This window comes from Diorhabda carinulata, chromosome X (assembly GCF_026250575.1).
Source record: "Diorhabda carinulata isolate Delta chromosome X, icDioCari1.1, whole genome shotgun sequence".
In the NCBI taxonomy this organism is placed as follows: domain Eukaryota; kingdom Metazoa; phylum Arthropoda; class Insecta; order Coleoptera; family Chrysomelidae; genus Diorhabda; species Diorhabda carinulata.
Genome location: NC_079472.1, coordinates 25,487,639 through 25,515,116, shown reverse-complemented (window position 1 = coordinate 25,515,116; position 27,478 = coordinate 25,487,639). Strand labels below are relative to the sequence as shown.

The 27,478-nt window shown below is 29.1% G+C and overlaps 1 protein-coding gene across 2 annotated transcripts; it reads left to right on the top strand.

Moving 5' to 3' along the window:
- Positions 1-845: 845 nt before the first annotated feature.
- Positions 846-24,939, top strand: LOC130900504 (protein son of sevenless). Of its 2 annotated transcripts, XM_057811190.1 has the most exons (21): positions 901-1,402; positions 3,586-3,705; positions 3,807-3,950; positions 4,273-4,437; positions 9,721-9,732; positions 11,773-11,936; positions 12,085-12,245; positions 12,336-12,644; positions 12,983-13,241; positions 14,259-14,474; positions 15,627-15,786; positions 15,845-16,107; positions 17,820-17,976; positions 18,437-18,697; positions 19,605-19,787; positions 19,876-20,157; positions 20,850-21,149; positions 21,243-21,406; positions 21,765-21,963; positions 22,072-22,355; positions 22,765-24,939. In XM_057811190.1, exons 1-21 carry the CDS (start codon positions 1,307-1,309, stop codon positions 22,922-22,924), a joined length of 4,059 nt encoding a protein of 1,352 aa, XP_057667173.1. In that variant the 5' UTR covers positions 901-1,306; the 3' UTR covers positions 22,925-24,939. The 2 variants fall into 2 exon arrangements, with proteins under 2 accessions (XP_057667174.1, XP_057667173.1); XM_057811191.1 differs by lacking the exon at positions 9,721-9,732 and having other exon boundaries at positions 846-1,402.
- The last annotated feature ends 2,539 nt before the right edge of the window (positions 24,940-27,478 follow it).

Here is a 27,478-nt window from a genome sequence, read left to right as displayed (position 1 = left end):
CATATCGCAACTGTTCCATTAGAGCAACGTAAAACGGTCAATTCTGAATGGTACACCAGCATTTGTTTGCCATAAGTGTTTGAAAACATGAGGGGAACTAATGGCAGAAGACGAATCATTCTCCACCACAACAATGCGAGCTGTCACATATCAGTTTGAACAAAAACGTTTTTGGACAATCAAAACATCGAATTGATGGGTTATCCGCCGTACAGTTCTTGTTTGGCACCCAATGGTTTCTTCTTATTCCCGCATATCAAAAATAAATTACGAGGTCAACGTTTTTCTACATTTGAGGAAGCGGTCGTTGCGCTCAAATCACATGTTTTGAAGGTACCTCAATCGGTATGACAAAAATGCTTCGACGATAAGTTCAAACATATGCAAAAGTGTATTGATCTTAAAGCATAATATTTTGATAAACAATAAAACCATATCTAATTAAAAATATTTGTTTTCATTTTTCTATCTCAAAACTTGGTTAGTAACCCTCGTACTTATCTTTTTTCATGGTAGTTTTTTGCTACTAGCGATATTCATAGGAGCGATTAAATCACGGACTAGTGCGATCATCATCAAATTTCATTTCATGATTTTTTTTTAATCTGACTTCTATTTAGCTATAATCTTCACTCATACTCCAATTTATTACATAAATAACTTAAATTAAATCATTCTGATTTAATGTTACATTTTCTGATATTTATTTTACAAATACATACGTGTCATATTCCTCTAGAATATACGGAAGATCTTTCTCATACTTATGTTCATTAAGTTATTATAAATAATAATATAATGTATTTTGATATGTTCTATATTTTCTTTCAAAATTTTAAGATTAGTCGACTCATATCGATTAGGACCAATACGCATACATGAAAAAGGAATTTCCATTACTATTTACGCATCTCCAGGAAAAGAAGAGCAGCGAATACTGCCGACAGCGAGCAAGGAAAAGACAAAAGAGAACTGTGTTATGCGCAGTGGTTGCTTTGTGTTCTTCAGAAAAAGAAAGATAGATATGAGTATATTTAATTCGAGGGAGACAAAATATGACCTGAAGTAGAAAACTAAAATGGCGAGAATCAAGTGATTGTATTTTGTCCACTTTCGGTAAAAAGTTAGAATTTTTCATTCAAACAACAAAGATAATGGTGCATAAGTGCGACTGGACGTAAACATAAACTAATTAAATTATTTTTGTTCTGTAATTTTGAGTTGCAATCAATTGAGGACTATGTGTATCTTGAGTGGCCCTTAGTAGAAGTGTTCCCAGTTTTTTCAGTCCTTCCTTTTAGAAAATATGAATACTGGCGTCGCAGCAGATAATATTTACGACTTTAATTCGGAAGAAAATGCTGCAAAATGGAAAGGGCTCCTAACCTCAGCTTTAAAAAAAGTAAGCATTGATTTGTTACATTTTTTACTATGGAGATTTTAACATAATAATTTTCAATTCCATAATATTAGTTTAATATGTTTTTATTCTTGTGATCCCTTGCATAATCTTTCACATATCATTGCCAAAACTATTAGATATTTGCTAATAGATTTTTTATTATATTATTAATAACATCAGTTTTCTTTTTCAAATACCATACAGTTGGTTAATTTGTCTGTCGTTCAATTAAAATAATTAAAACACGTAGGTAATTTAAGCAGTAACATGTACTACTTCATTTTTATAATGTATGTATTGATACTTGCATCTTTATGTTTTGCATAAAGTTATTGTATTATTGTTCCATTTAAAGTAAAATTAAATCATACGCTGTAAACATATTTGTCACTGGTGAATACTGACGATAAACAAGCAAAAACTTTTTTTTATTTAATTAAACAATACTATTCACATACCTGCCCATTTTACTTATATTTTGCTGAGAACATGATGTTATACAGCAAATTCAACTAACACACAGTTAATATTTAAATATACAAGTATTAATAAAACAGTAAGTAGTATATTTAATGTTTAAATCTTGCTCCTGCTCTTTGCATTGTAATGCTTATATCTTATTCTTACAGTGAGGCCAAAATTAAGACCAGAAAATGATTTTTCTAATAAAAACTTTTTAATTATTTAATTGGATCTAAAATTGACTGTTTTAGAATTTGTTCTAGAGATATCAGCTTCAAAAAATGTAAACTAAAAGTATGTAAGAGCAGTCTTAAGACAAGTATTGATTTAATAAAAACGGAAAGTAACAAAGAAATAAAAAAATTAATAATCCATACACTGATTTGACTTGAAGTAATAATATACAAATAGATTAGAAGATTCACAAGAACTAGCAAACAATAATATGCCACTTAAATAAAATTAAAAATAGCCAAAAAGTTTCTGCAAATAAATAAAACAGAAATTTACTGCATAGAAAACACCAAAGCTAGAGGTTCATTTTAATTTTTACATCTTCCAGTTTGGCTGAAATATTTTAATACATCATGTTGTTTTATCAATCTGTATAGTCAATAAAATATGTTATTGATTATCCTATATACACACAAACTATCTTAATAGATGCATCAAATAATTTTAATATATGAGTCATAAATCCTAGAATGGACATTTGTTTTTAAATTGCAGTAATTTTTATCTTTGTTAAATTGTCTGTGTTAAACAAATCATGAAGTTCAAATGATTTTACCACTTCAACATTTGTAATAAATAATAAATTGATATGTGAATAATTTTTGGCAATGAATGTATATACCTACTAAATGAATAATAATATTAATTCGAGATCCGACTTTGGTTTTTTGGGATAATTAGAAAGTTAATCTTTGTATTTTTATTAATTTATTTTGTATAATAGAATAAAATACACTCGTATTCCTCCTTCTTTCTTAGTGTGATGATAATGAGTAGGGGATTACCTGTCTGAAACGAATATTATTAGTAAACCAAATTGATGAAGACCAAGAACTGATAACTAACTTGAAATAGGAAGCATTGCAATACACAGATTGAAGTAAATCAGTTACAATATTTCTGTATGAAAAGGGGGTTAAAAACCATAGGGATACTTTTGTAAAAAAATCGTGTGAAGTAAACTGGATTATTTACAACAAACCACAATACCCAAGAGAATATATCCACAATTTATTTGGTAAATATTGTAAAAGAATTGCACATATACTAGAAAAGATGTTTAACTTAGTAAAAGATTGGAAACAAGAAGTAAGCAGAGCAGACCTTCCAAAGTAAATTATCTATGGACGAATGTGTAGTAGTGAAGTAATTAAATCCAAAAAAAAATTCCTAATACTTGGAGACAAACAGTATGAATCATAAAAGTGTCTCAAGATTGAATAAAAAAGATTATTACTAGAAACTAAGAAAAATATAGGTACAGGAATGACTTGATTGTAGTAATAATGGGCAAAATAAGAAATTAAGGCAGGCAAGTCACGATCAATAATCAACAAAACATGCAACTTTCTGAAATATAAAATCTGCTATCTCATTGTTTTATTCCATTTTGTTCATAATAACATGAAATTTCCTCAATATTAATTTGCAAATCAATTGAATTTTGAAGTTGTATGTATATTCTCATAATTTTTTAAATATTTTAGGTGCTAGAACAAGTCCATCCTTCATTATGTGCAAGAGATGATGCATTAGAATATATTGAGAGTCTTTGTTTACGTCTTCTTGCTATGCTTTGTGCCAAACCAAGTCCTCATACTGTACAAGTAAGTAATATTTAGTTATTATTTTTTCATAGACACATATTAGTTTTTTCTTATTTCGTTTGATCCTAAACAAGCTGAAATTAATTCATTTGTTTTTATAGGATGTTGAAGAAAGGGTAATAAGTACATTTCCTACACCAATTGATAAATGGGCACTAAAAGAAGCGCAAGAAGCCATCGATAGAGGTAAAAAAAAATCGGTGCTGCAACTACCTGTTGATAAAATTCATTCTTTACTGCAAAAAGTGAGTACAGTATTAAATGTAATCTGTGAATTATTCTTTTGAACCTAATTATGTTTCATAATATAGTACTTTTAAAAGAAATGTACTACTGAATAGTAAATATTTTGAATATGAGTGAAACAGTTGACAATACTTTGAATCAATTCAATTCACAACAAACTTGAGATTAGTATAAATAATAGTATTTCTATATTTTCTATTGCTTGTCTAGTATTTACTAGTATATAAATTCATTATGACCTTGAGAATATTTCAATTTGTAAGGCATTTGAAGTATTTTTACTTTTATCTTTTATTTTCTTTTTTAATGTTCACATTTTAGGAACTTTTGTTATACAAAATTGACTCAACTGTATCTCTATTCTTGGTCGCCGTTTTAGAGTATATATCTGCTGATATTTTAAAATTAGTTGGAAATTATGCTAAGAATATAAAGCATATGGAAATCACCTACCAGGATGTACAAATTTCAATGAAAGTCGATAAAGTAAGTAATTGATATTTTTATACAATGTGTTAGTGCTAGGAATTTGTGGGAAATTATGCAAGGGCAACATTATTAATATAGTATATAATTATAAGTTGGTATTAGATATGTGTCATTGTTATTATTGTCCTTTCTAGTATGTAATTTCAAATGCTGTTGCTGGTTGAGGACTCAAAATAAAACTCTCCAAGAGTTTTTTAAAATGCCAAAGTTTCTATATTTTATTACATCTTCGTCAAGGCTAAAAATATATGGAAATACTTTATCAACATTTGAGTTATAATGTACCATATATTTTTAACCACGGTAAAGATCAAATAAAAGATGGAAATGTTGGCATTTAAAAAAAACTCGTGAACAATTTTATTTTGAGTTCTCAATTCGCAGCATCATTTAAAATTAGATATGTGGTAATTTTTGAAATTACTAACCAAGCAGCTATTAAGGTAATTAAGTATTGAGGCAAGTACTATATATAGAAACAACAACCAACTAGGGATTATTAAAGTGGTTAAAAAGAAAAATATTTTTTGACCATTTAGGAGTTGGTATAAATCAAATCGCAGTTTGAAGAAATATGAAGAGTAATACTTATTTCTCTCTCAAACGTTTTTTAAAATTTTCAATTTACAAACAGTATTGAAAAAAATTTTTTAAAACATATAATAATAAATATCAATGTAAAACCAACTTCTATTTTACCAGTATAAATTTCAATAGAACTGTTAAATTATACTGGATTCACTTTTCCAGAGTGTAGTGGGAATGTGTGAGTGAGGAATTGTCTTGGCTAGTATTTATTTTCTAAACTAAATGCAGTAAGACCTCACTTAACTCGTTGGATACATTTCATCAAAGTAGAGAATAATGCAAAACAGTACTAAACAAGGCTATCTTAACATGTAAATAATGGGATTAGTTGGAGATTAACAGAAAATTGGTTAGGTATTGAATTTAAAAATTGTTTTTTTTTTATAAAAATAAAAAGAAGCATTTATTTCTTTACAAAAATGAAAATAATATAAACAAATAAAATTCTAAGTGTTTCCAATTTTCTACCTTTCTGTCAAGAAGGTCTCTAATGTAGTATGCAATTTCCTTTTGCATTCTGTTGTTGATAAGTGGATGAAGTATCTATAACAATGCTTTTGAACATTGGACCATAATTCCAGTTATAGTGGTCAAACTCCTTTTTATAAAAAATTCTTTTTGCTTTTCTTTGAAACCACTATAATCAATGTTTTTGCTTTCTTCTTGGTCAGTTAATTCCTTGAGCTCATCATTAGAAAAATTAGCTGCTGTTTATTGAATTATTTCTTCGGCATATACCTCATCTAAACCGGTTTATTTTGCTAATTCCATTATAAACTCCTTATCGACAGATGACTAATGTCTTTTCCCTTAATTTAAACTGACCAAATGCTCTTCCATTTTCGTTTTGAAGATCTTTCTGTTATCTCATTCCAAGAAAGGCTTATGTTTTCTACAGCATTCATGCTATTGTAGTGTTTCCAAAATTCTCTTATTGATTGCTTCTCTTCTCCGTCTGTTTTTTTTTTTCAAGACAATATTATTGCCATTAATTTCATCGTCAATCCATACAGACAAACGTTTTTCCATTTCCTCTAAAATGTTGCAGTTACCAATAACAGTATTTTTTCTTTATTCTTAAATTTTTGTTCAAATTGTCAAATTTAAAGCAGCACTAATTTGAGATTGACTTTCACCAGTATCCAATCTGCTAATTAATTGCATTGTAGTTTCCAGGGAAATGCTTTTTTTGGTAGCTTTCTTTTCTTGTTTTCCATTATCGCCTATGATAAATACTAAAGATTATAATATTTGTCTCTGTATTAATCATTATAGTATTAACATTCACTTACAATATATACAATGCGTTTGTATTGCACCGCACCAAACTTGAAACACAGCTACATTGTTTCGGATATGTTATGTATAAATTTAGAAAACAAGCGCTGCACATAATTTCGGGAAAATTGGTGTTTCCCAAAGACAATATCAAAAAGTTTTTTAAAAACGGGAAGTTGAAAGTTATTTAGGAAATAATTTTAATAATAACAATAATAATTTTTTTCATATGGTGTGGTCGAGTGGGCTTAAAAATACAAAAATTATCTCCCAATGACTTTAGGGTTCTTTAAGTATTTCAAATTTATAAACTTATCTTTTTGAATTTCCTTTGAATTTTTTTTAAATCTACTGAACAAACTTTTTACACAAACTGACCGATTTCGTTGCTAATAAAATAGAGTTATTCAAAGAGTGGAGAAGGATTCGACTGGACCATTCGTTTCTTACAATTTATCGCGTCTTTTATTGAAGTTTACACTGGTAGATTTGAAATGAGTTGGTACAATATATTATTCATATATTTTCACAATTTATATTGAAATACTTTATACTCAAAATATGGAAATAAATTAGTCCATTGAGCTAATTAATAATTTTTTGTTTTTTTGTAACACAGAATATGTTATCACAGCCGCACATTGTTTTGCTTTTACACGCAATATTACACTATCTCAAATGGCTTTATCTTCTTCAGGTACAGTGTTGATAGTCGTCTACCATTTGAAAGATTAGTGCATTCTCATATAAACTCCTGGAAAAAATTAATGCACCATTTATATTTTTCTCAATATTCTTTATTTCTTAATAACTTACTGTACGACAAGTCGGCCATGGACCTTGTTTGACATTGACAGTTGTTATTTTAGTTAACTATAATACCATATAATCTTGTTTTATCATTAATTCGTATTAAACCTCGTTTTAGACTAAAATTGTGTTGAAATTTTCTTGCCAAGTACTGATAAAGCAAAGTTTCTGTTAGATGCAAGCTAAACCGCCAAAGAAATTTTCAAATGGAGGAAGCAGTGCGAGCATCGACTCTCCACGAATGAAGGATATTCAATGATGGTTTCTTAGGAAGACATCATTCCAGCGTCAGTAGTATAGTGAGGCGACATAATGAAACGAATTAGTACCATCGAAGACTAGGACAATGGCGAAAACGTTGCACTAATCAAATTGATGGTCGTTTTTTGAGACAACGTGCTCTCAGAAACGGGAGAGTCACAAAAATTAATTATCAGATGTTCGAAATATCGATATGTCGTCTCGAACGGTTAGAAGACGTTTACATGAAGCAGGATAACCAACAGAAGACCAGCCAAAAACCCTTGTTTACCAGAGAACACAAAATTCAGAGATTAAATTTTGCAAGACTACATCAGAATTGGACCATCAATGATTGAAGCAAGTTCTGTTCTCCAATTAAATTAGAGTTAACCTTAAGGTCTAGGTGGACGTGAGCGTGTCTGGTGAAGGCAAGAAGAAAGGTTTGCCAGCTATAATATCTCTTCTAAAGTGCCTTTTGGTGGTGACTAAAATGTATTATTGTCGAACATGTAATGCCTTTTGCTCTGTTTGTTGGGCCTAATTTTTTATTCATGCAGGATAACGCTTGTCTACATGTAGCTAGACCTGTTATTGGCTACTTACATGATGTCAATATCCCTTTATTAGAGAGGCCACATAACAGTCTGGATTTGAATTCTATAGAACATCTATGGGACTATTTTAAAAAGAGGATTAGAAGTCATAGTCCCTCTGTTTCTAATCACAACCATCTCGTAGAGATCACTATTGAAGAATGGGAGAATATACCGCAAGCTTTTACTGAACATTTGATATCAAGCATGCCGCGACACATGAATGCAGTGATAAGAAGTAGAGGAGGTCCTACGCAGTATTAGCGTTGACCAAAATGCATTAATTCTCTTTTACTAATTTTTTTTTCAGCTTGGAGGTATGAGATCTTATCTATGCATTTACAGCAAAAACAAACTTATATGCAAAAAATAAGGCAAATTATGTTAAGATCATATTCGACTAATTTGTATGTATTCATTATTATTTCAATGTAACCATGTAAGTTTTATTTTGTATTTATATTGTAAACATTAAGATTATTTAAAGTGGTCCGTTAATTTTGTCCAGGAGTTTATATCAGTTTTTTTATAAAAGTCTTTTTTTAGCAAAGTTCTTTCCACAAGAACCATGGAACAACTATAATAAATGTAGAACTCAATTTGTAAATTTTGATATTATTTTAATATGATTTTATTTTGTACGTTTCCATAATTCTATACTGTACAATCATATAGGTTTAGGAAAGTCAAACAAATGATCAGATATTAAATAAGCTCAATATTTTGAATAATTTAGGCACAGTTTGCAGGAGTGGAGTAAGTCTATATGATTTAATTTTATAATGATTTATATATTATATTATATATAATTTATAATGTTGATGATTTCAATGATATAAGTTTATGTTTGTAAGGCTGTATTGTCAGCTGCTTAAATATTTGCCCTGTAGATTTTACAATTCTGATTTGGTTTAATGTATTAAAAATAAACGTAATCGACAGTAGTTTTGTTTGTCTGTTAAAATCCCAATTGATTGTCTAGTATTATCTCCAAAGTTCGCACCAATTTCACATAATTTAACTGTAGAGTAGTATTGAGATGGATTTTGACATTGAAATTATTTTTGTGCCCTTGCATAATTTTCCTACCAAAAGTTTTAAATAAAATTGTTTGGTAAAAAGCAGCTGAATCAATTGATAGTTGTTTTGTTTTTGCATTTATCTGGATTTTTAGTGACTGTGGAAAGTGTATAAATGTTTTTGAGTTATTAAGTGAAATAATTTATATACAATAAAAAAATTAAAACCTGATTGATAGTAGTTATCAATAATTACCATATTCTGTACTAGAAGTATATAGTGTATCTGAAGATTTTCCGTTGATATAAAAATTTAATACAAAATTAATTGATAAAGGTAAATAGTATTTGAAAGGTGAAAGATAATTTTATATTCCCCATTACTCAATGACCACTCAGCAAATATCAAAAGTAAATCTGCATAAATATTTGTTATATGGGAATCATAATCAAAATATCTTGGAAAATGAAAAAGGTTGAAGATCTCAAAAAAAGTAATAAGTATAAGCATGCACCTAACATCCTTAATGCCATCTATAAACGTCAAATCAATTTTAACAAAATATGTTTTCAAATTATTTCGATATGTATTTACCCAATATGTTGAAATTAATAATAAAATTTTTTATGCACAAAAAAAATTTATCAGTATTTTTATTAAAATTTTCTTTGTACAAAATATGGTAACTTTTGTAGATTATAGCTTTTTATTAAAAAAAATGCTTTTTGCTTTCCACGCCGCACTTCAGCCCACATCCATGGTACGTAGTATTAATTTTTTTGATTTTTTGGAAACTAAAAAAATAGTATCATTTACTTTATGTTCTAATTATATGCACTCCAATACTTGCTGCAAGCTTAATCGAATGATAACTATATCATACTGTTTCTTATCATCATTATTTTCAAGAAAATTGCGCTTATCCAACTCATGCTGGTAATATTCAGCCATCTTCAATCTAAACGCAGATAAAATTAAGCTCAACAATAATTAGTCAGTCCTACAAACTTCTAGGGATAAGATCTGTAGATGCTGCGATAATTGGTACCCTCGAAACTTTCTGTGATATCTGCTGTATGAATTACTCCAATACCAATATCACTGCTACTTCTAATTATCTCAAATTTAATTATTATCATTCTGTCAACTTTTCTTATAGACTGTATACAATGAATGAACATATCATTTAATTAATGTTTCTGGTACCTTCTACGATGAACTTTGAGAATATTTGATTTTGGAATTTTTATTAACTGATCCTTTATCATTCCATCATCTATCTGTGGGAAGCAATGTAGCACAGAGAATGATGATAAAATAGAAAAATGTTAAGAAGTAGCTGTGAAAATGCAAGATATTGGGTGGTAGCAGTTTTTCTTTTTTGTCACAGGACATGTTGCTGTTTAAGGTCCTCCATATTTGTTTTGAACCAGTTTAAGTTCCCAAAATGTATAAATGAATAAATTGCAAACACTAGGTAGTTTATTTATTCACTATCACAATATCTATCTGGTTAATTATCATCTACCTATGTAATATTGCTGATGAAAAGAAAACAGTTGGTTGGATCCTATAAATATGATCTAATTGTTCTGAGTGGCAGTGGTCAACAATTAATATTTACAAACACAACTTTATGTTGATCTTATATCCTTTCCTGAAAACTTTACTACAGTCATTCAAAATGTATACCCAAAAAACAATGGCTACAGCTTTTTTTGCTCGTCAGAGGTAATTATGAGCTATTAAAAATTATGCTTGTTTCTGATCTAGCGAAACATTTAACTCTACTTGATAAGAAGATGTATTGAAATCTTATTTTATGAATAAAGAATTGTAGCTTCATACTTTTGTTCAATCTCTGGTAATGATATTTTATTCCACATTACTGTTACTAGCTACTTAATTTTTTCTACTTCTAATTTTTTTTCTTGTGGTACACCTTAGAGCTTTTATTGTGTTGCAAGCTGCCTATTTTTTTATGTTGGCCTAGTTAGATGCACCCTTCTAGTGTTTAGTATGCACCATTTTTCTGTGTATTTATGTAATGTAATTTTTTATCATACTAAATATAAAACGCATTTTTATTACGTTATTTATATATATTACATTGCAGGTATAATAGCTGTTTATTTAACATGAAATAATAATTACTAAGTAGTTCCTAGTCATATTAAAAAAAGATAAAAAGAAAGGAATTCAACAATAGCCTTTTACAGGAAAAGCAATTTATTCCTTTGCATTATAAAGTTTAACAAAACAAAGTTAAATTTACGTTTTTTATAGTGATCTAAAATGTTTAAATACTAATGTTCTTTATTTATATGTGAATATAAATATTACATTGGTTATAAGTGGTGTAATAAATGTAGAGAAATATTGTTTTAATCACCAACTAATACTTTTTTCTTATATGAACAATCTGTACTGCACTTATTGTTTGAAAAATACGGGTGTGTCATTATACCATTTTTCATCTTCCGTAAATAAAATCATTCTATTCCTAAGATAATCAAATTTAGGTGCATACTCATACATACTTGATACTGAAAAACAATTCTCTTTTTCTTCCCTTCCCCTCGAAATTAATCCTTGTAAACTTACGACAATTACCACATTTTTTGACTGGTTTCTTAACATTCATAATCTAACAATGCAACATTTCAATGCCTGTATAATAATTTGTTGATTGAAAATTAAAGATAATGGAGATTTGTCAATAGTTAATCAAATATTAAAATTAATTTAAGGAAATAGATGATACAGGCAAATCTTTAAATTAAAAATTGTTTGCTTTTAGGCACTTATGGACATGTTCTATCAAGATGAAGGTGGAGGTAGCAATATAATCGAAAATCCTGTCATGGTATCTACAACATTAAATTATGAAGAAACTGTCAGAGAACTTATAGCTTCTGAAAAAGCTTATTTAAAAGAATTGCATATGTTGATTAAAGTATTTAGGTAAGATGATATATTAAATCTGCTGTTCTGCTTCACATTCATATCTACCGTTGATTTTATTTTCAAGAAATAAAATCATAGCAAATATTTCAATTCTTTTAGTAATTTTTTACTGTTGAAAAAATAATGAATTCGTAATATTTTTTAGGGAAGAAATTATAAAATTAAATCCAAGTCCACAAGATATAGAAAAAATATTTTCGAATATCATGGATATTTATGAATTAACGTACACTCTATCAGGCAGTTTGGAAGATGTACGAGAAATGGCACAAGAGAAAATGGCTTACATTGGTTGTTGTTTTGAAGGTAATACACATAATGACACAAACATTTATATACTAGGTGCCTCACAAAAAATATTAGTAAAATTAAATTAAATTTTAAATTTATCATTAGAACTAGCGGAGGCGGCAGAGTTCGACGTGTATATAAAATACGCCGCAGACGTAACGTCATCTTCATGCCGAGAAACTTTGAACAATTTACTCAATCGTCCAGACGTCCAAAGCTCTCTAAACACAGCTGGTCAAGGAATGCCTCTAGCTTTAAGATATTATCTCCCCTCTTTACTCATGGGACCTATTTGGCATTGTTTTTCATATTTGGAGTACATTCCAACATTGAGAAGATTGTCGACTTCCAGTGAGGATCAAGAAACTTTGGCGCAAGTTGAGGGATTGCTAAAACCATTACAAATAGCTCTGGGTAAAGTATATTGCTTAAATCTATAAATGTTTGAAATCCAATTTAATGGAGCTTCATAATTTCAAATTAGGTAGAAATAGTTGTAACTGAAATAATACAGTATGCTTTTTCACTAAATCAATTCGTAATATTTTATATGAACAACATATTAAAATTACCTAATTAGGGCAACGTGTAAACACTGTAAAAATAAATCACCTATTTTTCATAAGTATCAAGATATTTATATCAAAATCTTTCATCCATTTTCAAATTTCAAACATTATTCCAATTATAAATTTATTAATACTTTGATGAAAATAAATCTCTGTTTTTAATTTGCTTTATTCTCTTTTCAGCAAGTTGTGTTCCCAGCCAAAGTATACCGCGAAATCCGGGACCATCACTACAAGGAAAAAATAGAAGACAAACAGCTATATTGAAAATCCAAGAACTTCAAAAAATTGTAGAAAACTGGGATTCCAAAGATTTGGGACAATGCTGTAATGAATTCATTCGAGAGGATACTTTAACAAAAGTTAGTAATAATAAAAGACTGACCGAAAGGAGGGTTTTCCTTTTTGACGGCTTGATGATACTCTGTAAACCAAACTCAAGGTAATTTTCTAAAAACTGAGCATTTTTATAGGCTTTTAAATATACTATATAATAAATTTATTTTTTTGAATGAATTGAAACATGTATACATAGTAAAATAATTGTTACTGCTGCTTTAAACAACAAACAATTCAGGAACTAGTCCCTAATCAAAATCAAAATTAAAGTGTTTTTAAAAATTATTAGAAAAATAAATCATTTATTAATAGAATTATATCACACGCTGAGAAGAAGTAGCCTTTCATGTCACATATTTATCTCCAAGAAATTTTTTTTTGGGTTTATTGAAAAAAAAATGTTATCGGCACCGGTTTGAAAGAGCGACAAATTTTATTGAATTAAAGGAAACAATAACTCAACTTAGTGATAAAATTACAACTGAACAGCTGAGAGATAACACATCACTCAATAATTCATGTAGCTAACTAAGAAAAACACATTTTTTCCAAAATTTCCAATCGATTTTATTTATCAATGTAATCTACTTCAATAGCAATACATTCATTTCAACGCTTCTTTAACTTTTCGATGTTTGTAGAAGGATTTGTCTTCTGCCTCAAAATAGGCAGTTTCAGCAATTCTTCATTTGAACATTTTTTGAGATCAATGAATAGTCAGTAGTCACTGGGAGCCAGATCTGAACTATACGGTGGATGAGGAAGCTATTCGAAGTGTAATTAGTTCAACTTAACCATTGTTGCCATCGATTTGTGAATTGATGCATTGTCTTGGTGGAACAGTGATTTTTTCTTCAACATATGAGACCGTTTTTACTTGATTTTTGCATTCAAACGATCCAACAACTCTATGTAGTATTCGCTATTGATTGTCTTAATTATATATTTAAATAGAATTCCTAATTGGTCTCTTTTGTTCAATATTTCATGACAGACCATATTATTATTAAAATTAGAAACAGGAAAGGTAATTAGAAAATCGTGATTTGGCACTAATCTTTCATTTCCCAATTGAACACTTAAGAATATCATGTTTTTCATAATCGCCTTTCTGTTTTAGAAGACAAAGCTCGGTGCATCACCAGAACCATCCCGAATGTAAGCTCAAAGAAAGATTTTTTATAAGAAAAGTTGAAATTATAGATCATCAAGATACTGATGAATTAAAACACGCTTTTGAAATATCTCCTAGACAAACTCCGTCTGTTATTCTATGTGCCAAGACTGGAGAAGATAAAAATTCTTGGATGGCTGATTTAGTTATGTTGAATAATAGGTTAGTAGACTATAATTATTTATTTCCTTTTTTGTCAACAATACAGAAAGAAATATTCCTAGTATTTATTGCTATAAAATCAGCCACAGCTGATGGACAATACTAGAGGAAATGAAAAATCCTAGAGGACAAATACAGTTAGGTAAATGGTATAAATTGTAATAGAAGTGAACAATTTAAGCCTAGTACTTTTTATACTTATCATATGCAAGATAGTCTAAAGCAGAGAGACGATGTCAACACCTGTATACAACAAATGGATTATAGGAATATGTAACCTGTAAAAATGAGTAAATGGTTTTTTTTTGCAGACAATGTGGTCTTAATAGTAGCAAACTCTAAATAAAATCCAAGAGCTAGTGAACATCTAGTCAACATAAGTAAAACTAAAATAATAATAATAATAATAAGTGAGAATCAAAACAACTGATTTAATAAGTAAATAAAATACCACGTCAGAGCTTTAGAAACCGTAAATACATACTGAAAGACAGAATTAATGCAGAAATAGCTAGAAAAATTGACTATTCAATTTACAACAATACTGGAATACAGAAAATATATATGAATGGAAAAATGAAAATAAATGATGCGAGATAAATACACAATATAAAATTAGTTACAAAAGCCACAAAACTATAATCAATAAGAAAAACAATAAACAAAAAATAGCTGAATTAATCTAGTCATAGCATTAGAATAATGACAAACAATTAGAGGCTGGATATACCCTTAAAATCGAGAGAGTGCAAGAAAGAAATGCATACATTGATCAAATAAAGGAGTTGGGGTCAAAATGAGAAAAATATGGAAGAACTGGGGATAATGATAAAAGATCAAAGATGGTGGAAGAAATGAGTACAAGAGAAACTGGAACCATGATCTGACACCTGTAAAGGTGATAGTAAAAGAAAAGAAGATATGCTATAATTATATAAACAAAAGGTGATTCACAATCATATCAGAAAGAGATATAAAAAACGGGGCTACTTGAAGTCGAAAAATTGTTTACTTATAACTTATTGATAGAGTGATGTACCCTAGAAAAATAAAATACATAAGGGTCGAAACAATAATAGGAGAATTATTTAAATAAATTTTGATAGGAAATATATAAACAAACAACTATTTATGATGCCATATTTTTTTTAGATCTATGTTAGAAAGAGTATTGGATAGTATCCTATCAGATATTGAGAGAAAACATCCATTGAAACTGCCTCCTCCAGAGTTGTATAAATTCGCCGAGCCTGATTCTAAAGATAACATTATACTCGAACAAAGAGAAAATGGTGGAGTTCCTCTTATTAAAGTAAGGGCCTACCCCAAACTACGATTTTCTCACAATTTATTTCACTAATAATTTTTAGGGTGCAACTTTATACAAACTCGTTGAAAGACTGACTTATCATATTTATGCCGATCCCAAATTTGTTAGAACCTTTTTGACAACATATAGAAGTTTCTGTTCCCCCATGGAACTTCTTGAACTGTTAATAGAACGATTTCAAATACCTGACCCATCTCTAGTTTACGATCAAGACTGTTGTGATACTGATAAAATGCAGAAGAGTAATCAGAGGGAGGATTGGAAGAAATATAGAAAGGAATATTGCCAACCTGTACAATTCAGGTATGACATTGCTGTTTCAATTTATCATCAAAGGGCTATTAGCAATTAATGATTTTTAAAAATATTTCTTTATTGGCTTAATTTGCAAATTTACGGTGTACATTAATAACACTTGTCAACACAAAATAGTTTTATAAATTACACAAAAAAAATTATATAACATAGAATAGTTTGCTTTTGTATTCAAACAACCGGCTAAACGATATTTCTCAAAATTTGTGGTTTTAATATGAAGATAGAACCATACATATGTTTATAAATATGTTTATAATTTGTATCAAGCTTTACTACAAAAAAGTGAAAAATACTTTAAAAATGTACACTCTTACTTTTTCTTTTATGTCCATAAGTACTTTCTCTCTATAAACTCCAGACATAGTCTCCCATCATGATTTCTTTATATTGGCCTTGATAACGGTGTTCGAAGTTCATAGTGTCCTTATGAAAACTACTTGCTCTTCTGAATACGCTCCCATATCATTTTTATTTATCTAAATTGATATGGAGCATATGAACTTTCAATGACATCCTGCAGCCCCCGTAGCATTAAAATTTTTTAGTATATCTTCAACTAACTTTTATTCATTTTCAGCTTTGTTTTGCAGTATTTTGAAATATATAACCTAACCAATTGAAATTTATGAAAAAAAATTAAAATTAGTATTGTTTCTATAACTATCACAAAAACAAACTTTATACCAAAAAAAATATTTTCTTTTCGATTTGTGTATAATTGACTGAAAGATTATAATATAAACTTTAGGACAAAAAACAAAAAAATTTTTGTTGAGTTGGGTAATAAATAAAGTAATCAGTGAATCTAATAATTACGTTAACTACAGAATCTTCTATTATTATTTGCAGTTCATACATATTTTTGCCCAAATTCTTTGTGAGTTTTTTCTTCTAGTTTTATACATATTGCTGATTGAATAATTCTGTTATTTGTCATGTATGAATGTCGTTAAATTCGAGTGGTTTAGTACTACATATTATAAAACAAAATCCTCCTGCTCATCTCTTCACGTTAAACTATTTATTGGATTTTCAAGTGGTTTAATTAGAATGTTTTATAAGAAAGTTTTTGATGTATAATTTGTCAACGTTTTGGTTAAATTGGTTAAAATATGAAGACAATTATTGGAGGTATCAAAACAATGCTGTTAAGAATTAAAAAAATAAATGATGCGATATTTTTTTTTCTATAGATCTATAAAAAAACTATGATAGTATATATCGCATCTTTCAATTGAAAAGCTATTTAGATGTTATTCACCTTAAGCATTTCATGAACATTATCCCAAAAAAAATTCATGTGAACATATTTCAATTTTTTTCATGTTTTCAATACCTATACAGTAGAATAAAATGTTCCAAATTTGGTTAGGTTTGATCTTACAATATACAAAACAAGAACTGCGAAAAGGAGAATGTTCACTCTGCCCACATAATTCTTGCCTATATTTCTACTGAAAAGTTATAGTTTTATTATTCATTATATTTTAGGATAAAGGGTAATTTTTGTCTGTTAATCTATCAATCAATACATAATTTCAATATTTAAATTCAAAGCTTCCTTTTTACTTTGAGTTCCTTAATTTTTTATCCAAATGAATGTATGGGAGACTTACTTTAAGGTAAATACAATTGTACATTATTGGTATTTACGTTATAATTTCACATTCTTAAATGTAAATGTTTCTGTATTTAAGGGTACTAAATGTGTTACGACATTGGGTAGATCATCACTTTTACGACTTCGAAAGGGATCCTATTCTTCTGGTCAAATTACAAGCTTTTTTAGATTCAGTGAATGGAAAAAGTATGCGAAAATGGGTAGACAGTGTCATCAAAATAGTTCAAAGGAAGGTATGTAATGTATACCACTTGTTTTATATGTCATTAATTAAAATACTAGAGAATAATATATGTAACAGCTTATCGGTGTGGTTTCTTGTCACTAAAACAGAGGGTTTGGGCATCAAGATTTGTAGTATGGCTCATTAAGTAGTATCATGAGATAGAAAAGCTTATTGATATGCTGTCAAATCAGTTGATGAGTCAATTTGGAAGAGAGACAGTGAACAAATTGATTTTGATGATGTGTGTAATTTTAAATATTGTTAATTTTCTATCGAGATGAATTCACTTCTTGATTCTATATCTCAAAAACTAAATCAATCTATAGAATCTAGAAGAGATTTTCTACTTTTGTTTATTATTAAAGCTGTAATTAATATGAGAGATGGATATATTTTCCATTTAACAGTCAAAAACAAAAAATATGTTACAAGAATTGAATTCGTTATAACATTGGATCACTTTTCAGTTGGAAAACGACAACCAAAGACTTATAAAATTTGCATTTGATGATCCTCCTCCACCTATAGAAAGACATATCAATTGTTCAGAAGAGGAATATGGTATACTTACTCTACATCCTGTGGAAATAGCTAGGCAACTCACAATTCTTGAATTTGATCTCTATCGAACCATCAAACCTTCTGAGTTAGTGGGTACTGTGTGGACAAAAAAAGAGAAAGAAATTACTAGTCCCAATTTGTTGAAGATGATTAAACATACAACAAATGTAAGTATTTCTTATTCTTTGACTTCTACTATTTTTTTCTTGAGTATATAAAACTTCACAACTGTTAATATTTGTATCCTATTTGATAAGAATTTCCTGTAAATTATATATACAGTAATTTTAGGAGAAAATAGCAAATAGAAAACTGACATATAGTAGCTCAAAAAATTAAATAAAGTTTATTTTTAACTAAAAAAATCGAAAACTATTTTTTTTATCTGAAAACTTAACAATATTATTTGTAAACTTAAGTATTTGGTTATGAATTTTTTTAAATTTATTTTTATATTCTGTTGAAGTTATTAAACTTTATAATTGTTTGTGTAATTTACAATATTTTTGTTTAAGTATATCCAGTTTTATTTAGATACCTCTACCTAATTAATATTGATATAATTTTTCAAATAATTGTGGTTAATATCAAACTATACCAATGTGAATTTAAATATCAATAAAATATAAACCAAGTAACAAAATTGGATGGTACCTTGTATTCTCTTGTTATAGATAACCTATCTTATATAAAAAAATCCATATACCTCCATTATTGTTGAATTGAAATTTCTAGAATCGTTGGCTATATTCATACTGAATACACTGTCTACAACAAACTCTCGCAATTACACTGTCTGACGCGCGTTTTGATAACCAACATATAGTCTTTAGAGACTGAAGGTAAACAGTGTATTCAGTATGTATTGTTGCTTTTTTCTTACTTATTAACAATTTCTAAATAATAACAGTCCAGAATTGTATGGGATTAAAAATGAAATATTTAGTCTCTATGTAATAATGTCCTTGTGTATGGCAAGTAAACTAGTTTACAATATGTATTTGGTTAAAGAAAGGTATGATTTGCGCTTGTATGCGCCGATTTAACGTTTTTATTTTCTGTCTTTATGTTTAGTTCACAAGATGGTTGGAAAAGAATATAGTAGAAGCAGAAAATTTGGAAGAAAGGGTTGCTGTAATGAACAGGATCATAGAGATTATGATATGTTTGAATGAAATTAACAATTTTAATGGAGTTTTGGCAATAGTGTCTGCCTTGGGATCTGCATCTGTATATAGGTTGAACTTCACGTTTGCTGTAAGTATAACATAACTTATCTCAAAAGCATATACTTATAATGAAACATTTCATAAGAAATAGTAATTTCTTCTTTAATTTTTACTAGGCACTGACTCAACAAAATCGGAAAGCTCTTGAAGACAGCCGCAAAAGTGATGATAGATTTAAGAAGTATCAAGAAAAATTGAGATCAATCAACCCACCATGCGTGCCCTTTTTGGGCATGTACCTCACTAACATTCTTCACATAGAAGAGGGTAATCCCGACTTCCTTCCAAACACGCAGTTGATAAATTTTTTTAAACGTAGAAAAGTTGCTGAAATTACTGGTGAAATACAACAATATCAAAATCAACCATACTGTTTTAGCGTAGAGCCAAGTATTAGGGTGAGTTTTAGTATTTACACTGGTCCACACCTCATCTATTCCAATATAATTACTATACTTATCTCAACGTTCGTTCCACAGAGTTAATACACAACTGTTTTGCAGGAGTCTTAAAGTTTGTTAGTGATGTCTATAGGGAAAAGGTGCTTAATACTCTTATCTCAATATAAACAATTAATTGTTCATTATATAAATTGTATTTATATGCTGAAACATGTAAATTTTATGTTAAATGATTTTTAATCATAATCTCACAAGACTCCATTCATTTGATTGTGTCCTCAAGAAATAGTTCCTAGATTGTCTACATTTTAAAACAACAGTTACTATTTTTCTACACTTTCTATACATACAACATACTATATAACTAATTAATCAGTTGTTAAAATTTTTCCAATACTGTATACTGGGAAGCGTAAATTAAATTTACTCAGTAAAAATCGTGATGTTTGGTCCTTAATTTTTGTTCTGGGCGCTCTAATTAATGAGATTTGAGTAAATAATTGAAAGAAAGAATTTATTTGCTTTTCTACATTATTACATTATTTAATTTAATAATTTTAGGTAATTATTGAAACACCCTCTTCAATATTTGTTAGTTAACTATGAATTTTTTTTTGTTAGGGGAAGCGAACAGTGTTAAAGTATTATACAAAAATCACTTAAGAGTTCTAATAAAAGTATTATTGCAGCATTTTCTCGAAAATTTAAATCCATTTGGCGAAATGAACGATACGGAAATCAGTAACTACTTATATCAAAAGTCTTTGGAAATCGAACCAAGGGGTAGTAAGGTACTGTCAAAATTTCCAAGAAAATGGCCGCACCTGAATTTAAAAAGTCCTGGTATTAAAGCCATTAAGACTGTGAAGAGTGTATCTGGTGCCCTCGCTAATACTGTAAATCAAACTCTAAATTCTACAATGAAAAGTGATGACTCTAAGAGCGAGGATTCTTCCAGATCCGACAATGATTTCAGTGTATTTGCATCTGTAAGTATTTTTCTTCTCTATATAATAAGATCAATACAGCAGCTTCACATTTATAATTCTGTTATAAATTTTTATGCTATAATGTTTGTTTAGGTACAATTGGGTACCAGTCAGAATAGTCCAACTTTGAGCCCAGTCTCTCCTGCTGCATCTAATCCAATTATCAGTTGGTTCCATCACACGAGAAGTCCCAGCGTTAGCTCAATCATGTCAACATCTTTCAAACCATCTAGGGTTGAACAAACACCACCAACAATGTAAGTATAGAAAATTTAGTTATGTAACTACTGGTTTTGAACATATATGTCACCAAATCAATAATTTGAATTATTCGATTTTTTGGAAGCAACATTCAAGTTATTGACTCTTTAGAAGAAACTTGGTTTAATCATAGCAGCCATACATATCTTAACCTTTCATAGCAAAAAATTACTATAATCAGTCATTGAACTAAATTCGTTGAAAGTTCAGAAAGCTTTGACACATTTTTAACTGATTAAACTAATTCAGATCTAATATTCCTCAAAGATGACATTTTTGTGAGACATAAATAAAAAAATAAATAATGAAAATTTCATTCAATTATTTAAAGGAATAATTCTTTCTTTTCTATAGACCTCAAAGATTCAGCCACAACAGCCAAAGCTCTACAGGTGGTCCCAATAGTCCAGGACCGCATAGTCCCATTTCACCTGGTCCTCACCTTCCTACTGAACCCATAAGTCCTCGATTACCGCCTACACCACCTCCTCCGCCTCCACCATTACCCCCTAGAAGAAGAAGGGATAGTCCCGAAATAAGTTCACCACAACAAGTAAGCTACATTTGATAACAAGATGGTTTATAAAAATTGAATTAATTTGATAATCATTTTTAAAATATATATAATTTACTCTAATTCAATTATATGCATTTGTTTTAGATGAGACAGGCGCCAGACGCCCCTATTCTTCCACCACGTGACAACTCTATACCCCGTGATTGTTCACCTCCTCCTTTGCCGCCTAGAAGAGAACCAGGTTCCTCTCCTAGCTCTCACTCTCATTCCCATTCTTATCCTCACCATTTCAACCCACTTCCCAATTTGGGAGGACACAGTACCTTACCGAGATTGAATCCGACTCATACTTCTCAACTTCATATGAGGAGGCACGCTACCTTACATCCGCATCCACAACATACTTTGACGAATAATGGAGGGACCAGGTAAGATTTATGTAACTGTATTAATGCATCATAATTGGTTCTCTGCTTATATTATGAAATTTGTTCATTTAACTATTATTAATTATAAGAAAATGAATATGCCTAAACCTGAACTTTACAGAATTCGCTTATCTGTTTTCACACTCTTTCTTCATTGTAGGCCTGGTTGCTTCTCCCTTGTTCATAATATAATTTTTCCATTAACTATGATGTTATCGCTATACTCGTGGTTTTCTTACTTTCCCATTTACTATTCATTCTTGATGCATTTAGTCAATTTGTGCAGTCCTTTCGCATTTTCTATTTATTGTACCAATCGACAACAAATAATTATTGGAATTTGACATTTATAAAAAAAGGTATTACAAACAAATAAGGTAGAATAAAATAACATTGTTTTTTATTTCAGTATGATAGTCCCAGCACCACCACCAAGCATCTCGCCAAGGTATACTAGAGAGGTTAATTCTGGCCAAATAACCCCCCAGTTACCTCCTCGACCAACGGTCAGATCGGCGGGACTAACATGTGGCACCATGTTCCAGTATCCGACGACTACCACCACTTAAATTCTAAACGAAGGAAACATTTTCTTAGTTGTAATGAATTACAAACATTACGCTTATACCAATCAGGTTGCTTCGCTTCACCATAGATTGAAAAATTTGGAAAAATTCTAAGAACGACGCTGATACGAATTAAAAGTATTTTGAATTTGAAATGTCTGATTTTTGTCACACAATCTATAACACTATATTCAGAATTTTTACAAGATTACCAACTTTATATCACTCCCATCTCATACACACTACTTGTTATATAGTAGTTTTTCCATAATATTGTTTTTAAATGCACTATTGAAATGAAGTGTATTGGGAAATTATAAGAAGAAAAAGTACATGATAACCAATTATAAATTTTTATTTCTAATAATTTCAAGTAAGATGTCAAAATCTGCTACGTAAAATTATTTTAGAGAAACCAAAATAAACTTGATATCTTCTAAAATTCATAAAATCTGTTGACTACAGTAAATTTAGTTGAAACGTGAAAAATATTTGCTTATTTATGTGCTTACAGGAATGTTCATTTTAAATATAATAAATGTCCTGTATCTTTTATTAATGTAAACATGAATTAATTATTTCCTGTCATACATACTGTAAGGGATGTATTTTATAATTCTTTATGATAATACAATTACACATCCATTCAGCACATTTGAAGATTATTGAAATGTTCACATTTGTAATAATATTTGAATGGTGAAATGAATTACCTAAATATATCATTTTCTAAAATCCTTTAATCCAAGTATTAATTATTACTTGTTTCTACTTCACTTTATCAATTGTAAAACAGATGAGCAATGAAAGTGTATCAATACAACAAAGTAAATTTATTTTTCGTTACATATGTTCTTTTTCGTGAAACTATGTTTATTAACGCCTTGAATTTTTAGAAAAAAAAAACAATTGCTGAGTTTGTCCAATGAATTATTCAAGCCAAATCAAAAATGTTTTCATTTACAACAAATTTCGGTAATAAACATAATAAAATTTTAGACATTTTTTTATTCAAAATATATTTAAAAAAGTACATTTTGTCATTTCGCAAGTAGTTTGAATTTAACCGATGCGCTGTAACAGACAATAGCTAAATATCTTTTATTTGTATATATTCTACTTTGTTACCCTAAACGAGAAAAAAAATGTATATTAAGTTGTTGTTCGGATACAGATTTGGAAATAGTGTTATCATATGAAATACATACAACTAATCTTGTACTAGTACTTACGTACAGTTTGGTTTTCAAAGGAGATCAAAGTTATTGACCATATTTATTTACTTTGTGTTTTATACAAAACTCTCCTTATATTACCTTTACTACGTTGTTTATTGGGTTGTAGCCCCTTTAACACTGTCAGCTAATAATAGGTGTTGTTTTTTTGCTTCTTTTTGAAGAACCGTTATTTTTGTCCATTTCATCATTCTTGGGAACTCCCATGTCAGTTTTAAAAACAAGACAGCTCAGTTTTTTAATAGCCGCTTGATTTTTAGAGAGTATTTCTAGAACTTTACATTCTAGATATATTTCCATAGTTCTATCAATTAAAACTTTATTGTCAAATATTATAGCATACAATTTTGGTTTTTATTTACCTATATTATTATTATCAAATACTTTTCCAAATCTGTAATGTTACCGAAACTCATTGTTAAATGTAATTACCTTGAGGGCCATTATCTCACTATAATACTGCATACATTTTATCTTTTAAAAGTTTTATTAAAATGACAATATACTAACCAGTAAAATCATAGAAATATGAAATACTGTAACAAATTATAACCATAGTAAATGATATTTTTAGTGAGATAATCCCTCAAGTTTCAAGCAAGCAATAAGAAGTAACGAAATGCCTAACTAATATTTTTGAAACATCCCTAGCATCGGCAGTAAAATATTTTAGAATTTTTTTGAAATATTCCATCAGATCAGTACAAATAACAGAGCACATATTCATTGTTATCCTAAATATTGATTAAAATCATTTACGTTATTTCAGATAAAAAAAATAAAGTAATTTGTATTTGACCGAAATTTCCTCAACAGTTATACATTTAACATCGTTTACCTCTTATATCACTAACTTAATATAATAAAAATAACTGGAATAGATTTTAATCTTTGAAGTGATCATAATTGTTATTTCTATAAATACTTGCTATTTGATTCATTAAGATTGATTAGGTTAATAGACGAAATGAAAAACTACAAAATTTTGGAGTTGAAGATTTTTACAAAAAATTTATATAATTATCTTAATTATTACATTTTACAAATGAATTTTATTTTGTTCGGGTATTTGTATTTGTATCTACTATACAAAAAAATAAATCCCGCCTATATTTCTAACTATTGTTAGTTTCATATAAAACCAGCTCTGGTGAATAACAATTTTTGAATTACTGAACCTGTTGGAGACATTCGTGCTAAGTACACTATTTACTTTACCACTACACCAACACCGAGCGCATTTCATTAACCAGGTTATTATCTTTACAGACTGAAATAAACTGTTTATGAAGACAATAACTTGAGTTAATGTGAGTGTTGATGTAATTGTATTTACAGTTCAATATAAAATTATCAGACAAACGGTAGAAATGAGACAAATCGAAAATTTTCTAACCCACCCAGTAGATCATTTAGTACTGTACTATACCGTAAGTTTTTAAGGAAACAGAACATAGGAAACACTGTGCTGCAATTCAAATTCTATGTTAAATTTGGGTCAGCTACCCGCGCTCGACCCTATTCGGACCTTCCGAATATTACTAGACAATCGTAAATTTAACAAAAAATTAAAATAAAGTGCTCCGATTTTCGTCATTCAAATACGTATTTCCTTGTTTTTTTTTAATAAGTACTTGTTTACTATTGTAATCATTTAAAATTGTTAAAAAAAAATGTAATAGTAATAAAAACAGGTACACAGAAGGTCTGTTAAAGGTCGAGCGGTGGGGGGCGCTCGGGGTTCACCAGCGCAGGTACATGACCCAAATTTAATATAGAGTTTAGATGATAGCACAGCGTTTCCTATGTTCGGTTTCCTCAAAAACTTATGGTAGAAAGTTCGACATATTTTGTAAATATAGTGCCAAGCCAATGTATGTTACAGAGGACATATTTTTTTACAGAATTAGTTTAATTTATAAATTATCCAATCTGCTTTAAAGCAACAGTGTTAATATTACTGTTGTACTGTAAAGGTTAAGATTTTCAAATAATCTCACTGCTCTTGAATTTTTCATTGCGGCAATTAGCATACTTTCACGGCAAAGATAAATAATGTTACTAAAGTAGATACGTTCATTAAACTCGTTTTCTCTAATTGTATATAGCATAGCAATTTTATTTTAATCGACATTGTACGTATCATTAACAAAGTTATTCGAAAAAAAGTATGTCCTACCCAAATTGGCTTTACATTTTATTCGTTTAAAAATATTGATGTTTTAAAAACGCCTTCTTTTAATATTACTCTTTCAAAATAATCACAATATGTATATTAAGTATAGAAAAACATGATTTCTGAATAGTAGAAAGGAAGGTGCTTCATAGTGCGTTGAAAACACATTTTGAACCAATACGCTTATGTTGAATTAAAAATAAAACGTTTTCTAAAAAACATTCTCACAAAAAAATGTATATCGAATATTATAAAATTTTAAATATCACAATATCACTTGTCTTTTGTCGACATTTTACAGTTAATTTTGAATCAACAGCCTGTCATTATTACTTTCCATTTGTATTTTGTTAAGTTAGAAGCAAATAGCAACAGGTTTCTGGTTACGAAAAATATTCACAATATATTTATTTTGACTCCATACTTCAACATATAATAAATAGAAAATATAATTCTAATTAAAAAAATTTTTAGATATCTGACTTTGTGGAATAAAATTAGAATTAACTGCAAAATATATTCTAGTCTAAAATTATTTCTCTTCAAGAAATTATTTAAATTTGTTGATATTAGATTGTTCTAGATGTCCTCCAAGGTTACCTCCCATTTAACGCCCGTGGCCGCTGAAATTCTCGTCCTATTAATGTAGGCGAAAGTTTCAGGTGGAACGCACATCTTGAGCTCTATTGTTTGAGTTGTCGCCACGCCTTAATGAAAACCTGCATAGATTCACTAATATTTTATGAACGAAGTTAACGAGATGCGTTGACGTCAAACGATTGTTCGTATCTTCCTCGGGCCTGAGGTGAAATGATACAAAATGTGGGCGTTATGTGGAATGTACTCTAAGTGTCACCCTTCAGCAGAAACCATCATCGAAAAGTTTTACCTGTTGAAATTTTTTGTATATATATTGTTTAAATGGTTAAAATTGTCGAACTCAGAAAGAGAACAAAAAAATGTGCAGTGTGGATTTAAATGTATACATTTAGAAAAGCACTATTTTTGTTGGCAAGACTATTTTAATATAAAATTTTAACTAAAATCAATGCTTTGTTGAAATGAATTGATTTATTTATTGCATAAATTTTTCTTGGTGTATATAATATTCAAATCAATATAGCTGACAAGCCTGAAATTTTTGTA